Consider the following 13629-nt stretch of genomic DNA (forward strand, 5'->3'; position numbering starts at 1 on the left):
TGTGAAGTCTAGTGGTGGTCCCGAAGACGAAGTCAAGTCTAAATTAGAAATATATTGAACATGGTTCTTTGTAGTCAAACAAACGCGGACATGGTAGACGTTGGCCATATTAATCTAAGAGTATTTGAAAGTAGTAGATATAAATTGTTGCAGCCTAAACAAGAAATGTACACTCACTACTCAGTACTTGTTCACGGCGACAATACTCGGTAGCTGCTTGCTCGTCGACAGGATGCTTGTTGATGAGGTGATAGCCGCAAAACAGATACACGTCATGGCCATAATTCCTGTCTACGCCAATCATGCATCGGCCTCTATAAGCCATAATGTGGAATGTGTAGGAACGACCGAACCGGATGGGAAACGTGATATTTGTTTGATTCTGAAAACAATCGTAAAACGTCTAGAACCAACGTGAATCCAAGACAGCACCTTTATGAGGATATTTATGTCAATTTTGTAGTTGTTTGGGCAATTTTGCGTTTGTTTGGGCTGGGTGGAACAAGAAAATTTTAAGTATCTACAATTTAACATTCGGAACTTCTTGAACCTTCATGATTGTTTTTATCTGTCCCATTGGACAGGGCCGGACCACTTCTTCCAATGCAGTAACGCAACTTTCCGAGCTTGTGCAGTTCGTCACGTCCTCTGCTTCGCAAGGGTATTTGCACTCGACAAGTTCTCCGTCTACGTTTGTGACCCACATTTTCATGCCGATCAACGCCTGGCAGTATTCGTCCTTCTCATAATCGTTTTCTATTAACAAAATATGATTGTAGAAATCATCGCGTGATTATAAAAACGAAGGCTCTCTGCTTTGTCGTTTATGGGCACTTTCCGCAGCACTTTATATAGATCTAACGAAGTAATTCAATGCGAATCAAGTTCAAGTGACTAAGCTCCACTTAAGCGTAAGCAAGTGCTACATATGCATGACAAAATCCTGTTTCATGTGTTGTAATGTGCCTTGAAATGTTTTTTGTTTTAAATTTTGATTTGAGGTACTTGCCGTAGGCCAATGTATCGTCGTCACTGTCAAAAAAGCAATACATAAATCCGTCGTGATCGTCTCCTAAAACAAATCGATGTTTAAGCGATAGAGCTAATAGTGATTTTTAGTGAGCGCAGACAGGGCCACTGTTTCCCCAAAATACCGTTGAGTAAATTTTTTTTACAGTCGGCAATAAGATGAAAAGTCTGCAATAATACGTGTGCTAAATGAAAATCTTTGAAACAACATTGTGTAAGACTCTCTTGACACCTTCGCAGAGAATGCACAACAACATTACCCACATATGATAAGCATCTGTCTGCAGCTTATACACAATCAACACTACCCACCCTTCACTGTCCAGTTATAAGTAACGCTTAGTTTTGCGGTCGAGTGGTTTGTATGATCGGAAAGGTGAAGATTAGCGTAATAGAATGTCTCGACATCCATCAATTCATCATTCTGTATACTGGGACTTTGGCAACCGACTCCCCCAATGAATCGGTCAATCCCATCACCACTGTAGCCAGGTTTACAGGTGCAGTTTATTTGTGAACGATCTTTGCTGAGGATCTTACAAAACGCATGCGGATCGCAATGACGTTCTTTTACTTCTCTGTCTATTGGACAGGGATTCCAATCTGTGGAAACGTAAGCGAGTGAAGATCAGAATAGAAAAGACGACTTTCTACAGCAATTACACCTCAGCCACCGCCACCAACACAGACACTTTATGCTATTCAGTGGTTATTGATATTTTATTTTATATTTTTTTATAATTTTCATTGAATTTAATCATGCAAGGTGTTTTTAAGCTAAGCCAATGTCTGCACAAACCTTCAAAGAATTCTTCTATTTCTGCCGCGGTCCCAAAGTTTTCGCAAGTCTCTCCACCAGGACAGGTCTTATCATTAAGATTCGTGTAAGCGAATGCCTTAAACACGTACGTTTTATTCGGGCGTAGCCCACGGTAAGTGTACGTGAACACATCTTGACCAGGAAATGGTATTACCTTTAACGAAATGTGGAAACATTTGTTGGTCTGTTATGTCAGAAACGACACTCAAATACAACGAGTTCGCAAGGCCTGCACGTTTATATTTAACCTGTCAAATATATTAACATTGTAATAGAATACATGCAGTAGGGTACAGAAGCACTACAGCATTAGGGGATGTTGTGGTTACACAATATGCGAACCATTGCGGTCTCATTGCATATAAGCACAACTAACAATCAACCCATGCTGTAAATCCTGAAGGATTTCTACACATGGATATTACCTCAACTGCCTTTGAGTGAATGCCGGTTTGATTCACGTACAACACCAAGTATTTGTCAGGTAAGCGGTTATCAATGTTGTCTACGACATGAGGTGCTTGCCATTGTAACATCACCGTTATTGTGTGGTTCTTGTGATTTCGGAATGCTTCGAGAATTGTGAAGTTGATTGGTGGTCCCGATGACGATGTCAAGTCTAGGTTAAGATATGAGTTTTTGCATCACGGACCAATTACTTAACTCGTTTCAGATGTATTGAACACATTACAATAGCGTGAAGCAAATCAAAGTTTAATGAATTGTTTTTTTTTTAATTTGGGATCTTTAGAACCCGCAAAATCGGATTTCATTTACAAATAATATGAGACATAAACTCTTAAACTTCACAGTGTCGTTAACTGGTGCAGGATTCTTCTCTTGTCAAGGCTGTTGTAACATGCACTTTACCAAACGTTTCAAAACCAAAGAAATGTCCAACAATACAACTCACTACTGAGTACTTGTTCACTGCGACAATACTTGTAAGCTGCTTGCTCGTCTACAGGATGCTTGTTGATGAGGTGATAGCCACAGAATAGGTACACATCGCTACTATGTAGAGCTTTACCAAAAATTCGTCTTCCGCGGTACCCGAAAATGTTGAAATAATACGAACGACCGAATCGGATAGGAAACGTGATGTTGGTTTGGTTCTGTAATCAGCAATCATTTGGGGTCAAATAAACTTACACAAACAATTAGTTGGGTTTGAGTTGTAATTCGTGTTTTGTTTTTTCATCGTAGGCTGTGGAATACGGACTATACCATTTAAAACACCAGGCAAATAAGGAAATCAATTTTTTGATATATTCATTTCAGGTGGAAACCAGCACGCGTGCCATTTTTGAAACAAAGGCGTGCCAAATTTGGTGGTTAACCTAAACCGACGTAAATTCCGCGAAAATAAGACGAATCCAACGTTGCATTTGTCGTCGACCACTCTATATGTGGAAATCATGAGTATTGTCTGATTTCAGTACCGTCCTGTCTGGCAGGATGGTTGGTCATATATCCGGAAATTATTGTTGGGACATTTGGTGAGTACTAGCATTGCTCATGTAATCGGAAATACCTTCATTATGGCCTTTATTTGTCCCATTGGACAGGGCTGATCAACATAAGCGGCTGTAACGCAGATTTCTTCACTTTTGCAACCCTGTAGATCAACTGACTCGCACGGGTAGGAGCACTCCACATAATCCCCATTAACGTTCGTCACCCACATTTTCATGCCTATCATGGATTGGCAGTAGTGGTCGTGGAGGTCATAGTAATCATCCGAGCCTGCAACAGATTGATAAACTAAAGACAATTTGTAACAAACTGTTTTTGGCAGACTATTTCGAATGGTTTTGTGGCACACGAGTCAACCTGAAGGTCTTTTAGAAAAAAGATTTGAACTGACCAACCGGATGTCTTATCTCGATATTTGAATTTCATTGTTAGTTATTAAAGGTTTTTGTTTTTAAACCGCATGAAACTTGTTCACTCTATGCTGTACAGAAAGCCATTCTATAATTTGATGTAGATACACTTGCCTTTGTCTGAAATGTGGTTGTCCCGGTCGAAAAAACAGTACATAAAACCATCGTAATTCTCATCTAAAAAACAAATTACTCAACTCTTTCGGTATTCGAAATCAAGTGCACAGAAAACACTTAACTTTGCCTAGTTTAAAACAACTGTATATTTTATTGAAGCCAGGATTGCATTAAATTCCTATGACTTTAAAATGTCGTGTTTGTTTATTTTTACGCAAAACACTGTGATTTCTATTTACTTTCCACTGTCCAGTTGAAGGTGACGCTGAGTTTAACGGTCGAGAGGTTTTTGTTACTGGGAAGATACAGTTCAGGGTAATGGGATATCTGAATTTTCTTCAAGTCTCCAACCCCTGTAGGTATAACACGAAGATTAAAGCATATCATATAATTACTATCTTACCTATTCTTGATATACCGACCATTGCAAGTGTCAGACATTCTACAAATGCAATTTTTCACCCACCCGCATACTATTAGACCTTTATATATTGTTGACATATATTTTACAGTTGTCTTACGATCTTTACTTGAACAATTGTTTGCAGTCCGTTGTGCTTCGGTCGTGGCCACTAGTAAAATGCAGAAACAGCTGAACGTGGAATGTTTCCACATCATGTATTAAACTACATCTGTGATTCCTGCAAAAGTTATTTTTTTATCTTTTCCAACAGAATTTTTGTTTCTTTCAACATTTCCTTAAGTATATTATTAGTTGTACAAGGACTAGAGCTTGACAACTTACGGATTTACCATCATTGCGTATCTACTGAGTAGAGACATTAGCTCGTACAAATCACACAACTGTAAGTTGCAGCCGGAGCATGTTTCCAAGGTTATTTGCTGTACCATTTCTAACTAATCCTTTTTTGTACAACATTATATGAACACGGTGACTAAGCCATGCAGGCAGACAGCTATCACTTGTATGGTGGTCCACGGTAGCGCTTTTAACTGGAAATGTGTCTTTTTTCATCTCACTGTACCGAAACCGCAACGGAGTGCAGCCACGCCAACCAGAAATGGAAAAATCCCATGGTTTTGGCTGAAACCAAACGAGCTCTGCGCTGCCCCCTCCTGATTAGTGTTTATTTTTGACCAATTACATCGACGTTGGATTGCTAATGACATTCCCTGTTCATGACTTATTACGTCGATTCCTATGTCGTTTGATTCCGAGGGACGGAGTGGAATAAATTAAAAATTGTCTCTTAAAATATATCGCAACATGGACTGGGTTCTCCAACTAATACATAACCTAGACCCAATACTATCAATCGAAATGCAAAAAAACGCATTATAGTATGTGTCAGTACAGTAATTGTTTATTTCGAGTACGCTTGCCAAACTCATGTGGTTAACCGAGTTCCGACAGAGTGAATTAACAATTCAATTTTGTCACATAACATAAACAGTGGTGCATGTAACTCCATAGGCAGTATGTCTTGTTCGTTTGCTTGTAAAAACGCAATGTTAAATTGAAACATTTCCGGGGGTGCGCTGCTGCAAAAAGTCCAGGGGAGCGAATATAGAGGTAATGCATAAACATTTTTTTTTTTATATTTTCAAGTCTGTTTACCACATGGGTACGATTGCATTGATATTCAACAGCCAACGCATGCAGAATCTCCCACGACAATTGTCCATCCCCCCAAGCCCACCCTAAAAATGGCGGACAGACACAAAATCAGGAAAGATATAAATATGCGTGAATGTGCTCGGTCGTAATTCGTCTTGCAACCTAGCTTGGAAAGTGCAGTTAAAACTGAACCTCTTTCAGCTACAGTTCTACTACGGTCATTTTGTGTCATAACTCGTTCAGTTACTGTTTCAATATCTTCTGTGTTGTCTCTTGTATCGATCCGCGGCTGCGGGTTGAACACAGAAGGAATTTCCAAGGTCGGTTTCATTCTGCCACTTGTTCTAAAACTCAGGGTATTTTCTGAACACTGCGCAATTCGAATGTGTCATGGCAATTTAAAGCGTTGCACTGAAAAATAAATTTTGGACAATGTGAAGACACATTAATATGCGTTTTGTTCCATATAAGACAGAATAATATCTTTGTTTGGGTTAACGAACACCTAATTAACGTTCCGCCCCTTGTCATGAATGCGATGTTGAACGTTTTGCCACTAATTTCCAAAAACCAACTGCATGCGCAGTTTCTGCATTTTAACATACTTCGTTGACTTAAAGTGTATTAAGAAAACCTGTTCAAACATTTGTGTTCACTCACAGCTTAAGCTGGTTTGACCAACCCTATATATATACTTGTGTCCTTGCCGTTACTGTTGATCTACACACTAACAAACACAATATGGGCCCATATACTGCTCCAACATTCGAACACACAGATTGAATGTTTATCGATACGGCAAATTCGGTTGTTCCTTCAGTGTCTGCAACCATTCACTCATCAAAACCCATTGTTAAGAATGTGGGTGTCGAATTTCAGTTTGGTTGTGTTTTTCTCAGCTGTACTTCAAGCACCAAACTACCGAAGACGATAAAGTAGCAGAACACACCATGGTCAAGGAACCGCCTGGAAACCAGTTGCATCGGCGTGCACAACTGTCTGCAGCTCACATGTCATTATTGGCTGATTGCTTGTCCGTGCATTTGACTATGTGTTGGATTAAAATTCAGGTGCAAATTTACCATGGATTTTGCGTGAAATTCTTGTGCACACAGTATCTCGGTAGGATATTGACAACCCTAGTTTCCAACTATTTAAACAATTTTGTCAAAAGCACCGCGGAGATCGACCCCGGCTTGATGTCCAACATCACCATTAAACTGTGAGAAAAGTTCTGTATTGTTGACTTCAAAGTTGGTGCCAGTGGACCATGGTGCCAAATGCTTGTCTCCGCATGTTCCATCTAAGCTGTCAGTTGGCAAGATTTGTCGGTCCACTGTTCCATCACTTTTTACATCTCTTAGCTGCTCCTGGAGGTTGACGAAGGTCGGCCGGTTCATTGGCAACCACTGCCAACATTGTAGCATGAGGTAGTATCTATAAACATATTTAAACTTGTGGCCAACATGTGAAGTGGTGATACAAATGTTATGTTTTTGAAACAGCTTTAAACCAAAATTAACTGCCCGCGATACATAAACGTGCTAGACCGTGCTGTACTATGATAGCAAGTTAATCAAATTTGATCATGCCAACATGTGTAGTCCTCTGGTGCTTTATATTTCAATTAACGAATGTTACAGTAAGGATATCGTATTGATGCACTGAGCTTACAATTTCCAACACTTACAGATGATCGTTGCACGACGTGGGCTTTGGCATCCTGTACCCCTTTTCCAGTGAATAAAAGAGATGACTCTGTTCAATATCAGGGTATGGCGTGGCACCCACTGTTACCATTTCGTAAAGTAATATGCCGAAAGACCACCTTGAACATAAGAAAGCACTATTTGTTATGTGGTCGATTAGGCCACATCGCCCCGGGGTCAAAAAGTACCCCGTTCTCCAAAAGGGTTCCACTGTCTGCCTGATTGTGTATTTTCTAGGACGGGCCCAGTGTGTTGTATCTAATGATATAAACAACTTACACGTCACTCCGCCACGTAATAGGGACTTTCCCTCCCATCATCCGTTCGGGGCTGACCCACTTGAACGGAACTCGTCGCTCGGTGGCGCCCTTGATCATGCCGTAGCGGTAAACGTCGTTGGCCAGACCAAAGTCAGAAATTTTACACTGCATGTTCTGCAAAGTTTGGATGTTGTTTACGTATAGGAAACTGACAAAACATTGTGAATTAATATCCATTACATGCAGTTTCGAATCCTCATAAAATCAGTCACCGTAGTGCAAGCTTTAACGCTATGAAGCTGCGCCCAATTTAACACCATGCAAAATGAACGTTTGGGTTTTCGGAGATACTTGCCTTTCCCACTAAAATGTTTCTGGCCGCGACATCCCCGTGAATAATCTTAGAGGAGGCGAGAAAATGTAAACCTCCGGCGATTTGTCGCCCAATCTGGTAGAGATTGGACTCACTGAAGTTGTAGATTGGATTCTGGTTTCTCTTGGATGCCTTCAAACCAAATTACGTATCTTGTGTTTGGTCAATACTGTAAAGAACCGGCGCAGTAAATCTGTACTATGGAAAACAGCAGACAGCATCCATTGGCGTAGCTGGGGGACATGTAGGGACCATAGCTTCCCAAACCCAAAAATACTGATATTTTGGTTATGCGATTGTTCAATTATGGTTTGACTTGTACTGAAAGCACGAGGACGACTGGTCGTTGTTTGCATTGTGCGTTGAATTTTGATCTGACCACTGGCAGAAACGCAACGGGGAATCCAGCTTTACGTCTTAATCGCTGGGTTTACAGCGATTAATATCGGAAAATCGAATACTCCTACGTAGGTACCAGCATATTTGCTGACGTGAGATAGGAATTTCCATGATATGTGCGGATCACTCCTCCCGATCGTGTAAATGTCAACCTGGTCGGTTGCAAAAATTTCACTGCAACCCTGAAATCTTTGGTTTCCTTTTCCCCCTGACATTTTATTGATATTAATGCCCACCAAAAAGGTTATCATGCGGATCGACCGTTGTGGTTTGAATGGTTTTGGTTAGGAGCCGTTTGTTATTGCCTCAAGATGTTAACACCCATGCTGTTTACAGCGTTATCCCACGTACGACGCCAGGTAATGTTGAGAGGCGTTGCTGTCAGCACTTAATGTCTCGCATGACGTCATAAATAAGGAAACGATTTCTATCCTAACCTCCCTGCAATCCCAGAGGAAATGAAGCAAATCTCCATATTTCATGTACTCGGTCACCAACAATGGTGATTCGCACTCGTTGTCCGCATCCAGCTTTGTCGTGCACACCCCAATGATCCCCATAATGGAGTCGTGCGGCCCAAGCGACATTAGGAGCGCCATTTCAGCCAGGAAATCCTCCCTGTACGCAACCGCATGAAGAGCTGCAAGAAAGCAAAGCCATTTGATTTACAAATTTTCGGTGAACATGAATTTGGTAAATGTGTCTCAGGTATAGGCTGGTTTGATTGGGGTAACGGTTGCTGGTAATAATACAATAAAGATCTTATAAAATTTCAATATATAATAACCACGTGTTGAAATGGAAAATAAATGTAACAGGCTCTAAGCTATAAGTTAAATAGTAAAACTGGCTGAACATGTGGACTGCTGTTGCCAACTACCTCCAAGTCACACTGAATAGCAATGGTAGCAAAACTTGGAGATTTTTTCCTCAGGTTTCTTATGCAAAATATTTAAATGTCTGTGGCTGACAACAAAGGCATCCGACAACCAAATCAGTTTTCTTTAGTTTCTTTTGCGTAAATGCCCGACAAATTTATTCACAAATCGTGTTAAGGCTTAGTAAGCATTGGAAATCTTTTAACGGCTGGTACTTTGCAACTGAATTGAAATAACCTGTCAACGATTTCACAGCAACTTCCTTTTTCGATCCAATGTCGTGCCAGGTTGCTCTGTAAACGACTCCAAAGTTTCCCCTTCCGAGTACGTCTGAAATTTAGTGATGAAAGCCGTTATCTTTGTATTGCCTGAGCGAGTCAAATCACAACCTGAGAAAAGTCTTAAGTAAGCGGTTAGTGTCAATGTTTATGGTTTTGATGGCAAAAGTGAATTCATCGGGGCGGTTTTAATGATAGTTGTACGTTTATTTAATCCTAAACCTCAGAACAGTTTACGTCAAAGTTATTTTGGGAAAAGGCAAAATTCTTGCCCCAAACTATATATAAAGTATTGGCAAACCGTGTAAAGCCAGGTTGTTTCGATCTATTTCCCACTTTTGTCCAAATACAGGACCCATGTTAGTCATTTGAAGGTGGTTTTCGAACTGAGAGTAGTTTAGAAAAGGCGCCAGGTCTGCCAGAGATTCGCCGGCGACAAACCGCGATTGGTCAAATATGAGTCTCCTTTATACAACAACAAATATAAATATACCCATCATATTATGGCAGCTCTTGTAAGTAATATTACAAAATCTGCCACCGAGTCTTTGTTGACCGTAAGATAAAAACTTTCGTTCAGAAAATAGTTTTTGTTAAAGGTTTGTCCAACAATAGTAATCAATTCGCGGTGTTTGCAAGTTACCTATTGTCAATGCAGAGTGGAATTACATACCACCAACCACATTCAATGACATCGACGGTATGTAACCAAAATTAATCAAAAAAATGTACTTGTGCCTTTTGGTAATCCACCCACATATTTGTGTTGGAAACTTACTTTCTCATTCGTTCTCGTCGACGTCTGATGACGAAGAACATCAGAAGACACACAGTGACCAAACCTGCGGTGCCCATAACAGCGATCACGGGGTTTTTCATATTCCTACAGCTGTTGTATCCATCACCAGTGTAACCCTCGCTGTAAAGAATATTTATGCACAAAAGGCGATCACTGAAACATAGTAATAAAATAAGAAATATAAACTAATGTTTTTTTTTAATGGCAGAAAGGTCTTGCCCTTTTTCAAGCCAATCGTGAATGCAACGCATTGTGGTGACATTTCAGTCGCAATCCGTTGCGTAACACCATAACCGAACAACCGACAGTGCAGCTGGCTCAATGTGGCGGAAATCATGTGAAATCAATACAGCCAGCAATAATGCTGAGCTCCAGACACTGTCTGGTGAGAGGGCTTCGGTTTAACGTTGTTATACAATGTTAAGCGAATTCCTTTGCGAGCGAATATTAGCAGTTTATTTAAAGGAAATTTCATCGACATAAACTTTTACGGGGTCTGTGACTTCAGTGCATATGGCATTGTTACAAAAATGTCATCCACATTGCTATTTAGCCGCTGACAATCAAAATCAAAGTAATTGGTCGATATTGCCCATGGTCGCTACTTGGTTATATGCCGTGTATGGTTTCGCAGAATTAAAATCCTTAAGGAATATGGTTTCTCTGCTATTGTCAATTAGTTAATAACTTAGTAGTTGGTGCGGGTTTTGTAATAAAGTTTCCTGCATTGTACAATATATCCCTTATACGTAGCTTTGGTACAAACAATGCTCTTAATTTTAACTTTCACGGCAACAAGCAGACGATAAAAACTAACGAAAGCTAACTTACTCGCAAGAGCAATCATAACCCAGTTTTGGGGCTGGCCTGTCTTTGCATGTTGCAGCCGTGGCACATTTAGCTATAGATCCATGACAGGCGTTGTAGTCTTTGCAGCCTATCTCGCCAATGAACTGGTCCACCCCGTCACCACTGTATCCGGGTTTGCAGGTGCAGTTCAAAATAGAACGATCGTTGTTGAGAACCTCACAATATGCATGCGGATCGCAGTGACGTTCTTTCACAGTTTCGTCGACTGGACAGGGTTCCCAATCTAAACAGAATGATTTGATTGGAGTTTTCCTGATCATTTTGCAGCTGAAATATATAAAGCAGAGTTCAAGAACCACCAAATGCATCAGAAACCTAATGCAAAATCAAGAAACGAGCCTTAAATACAAAAACGTTTTTCCAAGTGCAATATCAAAATGTAATCTTTGCGACACAGATATCACGAAACTATTATTAAGATGGTATTCTTTAGTTGGCCTTTTATTGCTATAATGATTATTTGTTACCTATTTCCTTCTGATATCATATATTGGAAAACTTTTGAAACGTAAATCGTGATTAGAAATGATTTGTTAGATCTTTAGAATCGAATTCTCAAACCTTCAAAGAAGTATTCTAAGTAAGCGGGGGATCCATAGTTTTGGCACCAGTGGTCGGTCCCTAGACAAACTTTATCCAGGTCTATGTACGCAACCACGGAGAACAAGTATGTGGCATTCGGAGGTAGTTTTTGATACGTGAAGTTGAACAAAGTTTCTCCGTCCTGCGCTTCGATCTTTCGAAGTGAAACAGATGTAAGAAATTGGTCGGTTTCACCACGACGAGGTTAAATGTTACATGTACGAATAAATGTACTATTTTCACAAATGCATCTTGTATTTCAACTTGTATTCTAAGATCGATACGGTTTACTGTAATTAATGAAGAATTCAATGGAAAAACACTTTCGACCTTGAATGATTTTATAGGTTGTCGTGTGTGTACTTACTACCAATGGTCTTGAGAATGCGTCATCCACTATGTAGCGCAAACGATACTCAGGAGGTAAACTGTTGGTAATAACATCGAGAATGTGAGGTGCTGTCCACTGCAAGACTACAGTTATTGTATGGTCTGTGTGGTTGCGGTACCAATTGACCATTGTGAAGGCTAGTGGTGGCCCCGAAGACGAAGTCAAGTCTAAATTAGAAATATATTGAACATGGTTCTTTGTAGTCAAACAAACTCGGACATGGTAGACGTTGGTCATATTATTCTAAGAGTATTTAAAAGTAGTAGATATAAATTGTTGCAGCCTAAACAAGAAATGTACACTCACTACTTAGTACTTGTTCACTGCGACAATACTCGGAAGCTGCTTGCTCGTCGACAGGATGCTTGTTGATGAGATGATATCCGCAAAACAGATACACGTCATGGCCATAATTCCTGTCTACGCCAATCATGCATCGGCCTCTATAAGCCATAATATGGAATGTGTACGAACGACCGAACCGGATGGGAAACGTGATATTTGTTTGATTCTGAAAACAACCTTAAAACGTATAGAACCAACGTGAATCCAAGACAGGACCTTTATGAGGATGTTTATGTCAATTTTGTAGTTTTTTTGGGCAATTTTGTGTTTGTTTGGGCTGGGTGAAACAAGAAATTTTTAAGTACATACAATTTAACATTTGGACGTTCTTATACCTTCATGATTGTTTTTATCTGTCCCATTGGACAGGGCCGGTCCACTTCTTCCAATGCAATAACGCAACTTTCCGAGCTTGTGCAATTCGTCACGTCCTCTGCTTCGCAAGGGTATTTCCACTCCACAAGTTCTCCTTCAACGTTTGTGACCCACATTTTCATGCCGATCAACGCCTGGCAGTATTCGTCCTTCTCATAATCGTTTTCTACAAACAAAATATGATTGTAGAAATCATCGCGTGATTATGAAAACGAATGCTCTCTGCTTTGTCGTTTATGCGCACTTTCCGCAGCACTTTATATAGATCTAACGATCTAAGTAATTCAATGCGAATCAAGTTCAAGTGACTAATTTCCACTTAAGCGTAAGCAAGTGCTACATTATGCATGACAAAATCTCGTTTCATATGTTGTAATGTTCCTTGAAATGTTTTTTGTTTTAAATTTTGATTTGAGGTACTTGCCGTAGGCCAATGTATCGTCGTCACTATCAAAAAAGCAATACATGAATCCGTCGTGATCGTCTCCTAAAACAAATCGATGTTTAAGCGATGGAGCTAATAATGATTTTTTGTGAGCGCAGACAGGGCCACTGTTTCCGCAAAATACCGTTCAGTAAATTTTTTTTACAGTCGGCAATAAGATGAAAAGTCTGCAATAGGACGTGTTCTGAGTTAAATGAAAATCTTTGAAACAACTCTGTGTAAGACTCTCTTGACACCTTCGCAGAGAATGCACAACAACATTACCCACATATCATCTGTCTGCAGCTTATACACAATTAACACTACCACCCTTCAGTGTCCAGTTGTAAGTAACGCTTAGTTTTGCAGTGGAGTGGTTTGTATGATCGGAAAGGTGAAGATTAGCGTAATAGAATGTCTCGACAACCATCAATTCATCATTCTGTATACTGGGACTTTGGCAACCGACTTCCCCAATGGATCGGTCAATCCCATCACCGCTGTAGCCAGGTTTA

At 40.1% G+C, this 13629-nt stretch overlaps 1 protein-coding gene across 1 annotated transcript; it reads right to left on the minus strand.

Moving 5' to 3' along the window:
• Positions 1-5864: 5864 nt before the first annotated feature.
• Positions 5865-10116, minus strand: LOC145895032 (tyrosine-protein kinase SRK3-like). The gene is made up of 8 exons (XM_082983776.1): positions 10107-10116; positions 9630-9793; positions 9288-9380; positions 8610-8812; positions 7756-7905; positions 7420-7574; positions 7122-7259; positions 5865-6868 (listed from the first exon to the last, which is right to left on the minus strand). Exons 1-8 carry the CDS (start codon positions 10112-10114, stop codon positions 6586-6588), a joined length of 1194 nt encoding a protein of 397 aa, XP_082839902.1. The 5' UTR covers positions 10115-10116; the 3' UTR covers positions 5865-6585.
• Positions 10117-13629: the final 3513 nt, after the last annotated feature.

This window comes from Ascidia mentula, chromosome 3 (genome assembly GCF_947561715.1).
Source record: "Ascidia mentula chromosome 3, kaAscMent1.1, whole genome shotgun sequence".
NCBI classification, from domain to species: Eukaryota; Metazoa; Chordata; class Ascidiacea; order Phlebobranchia; family Ascidiidae; genus Ascidia; species Ascidia mentula.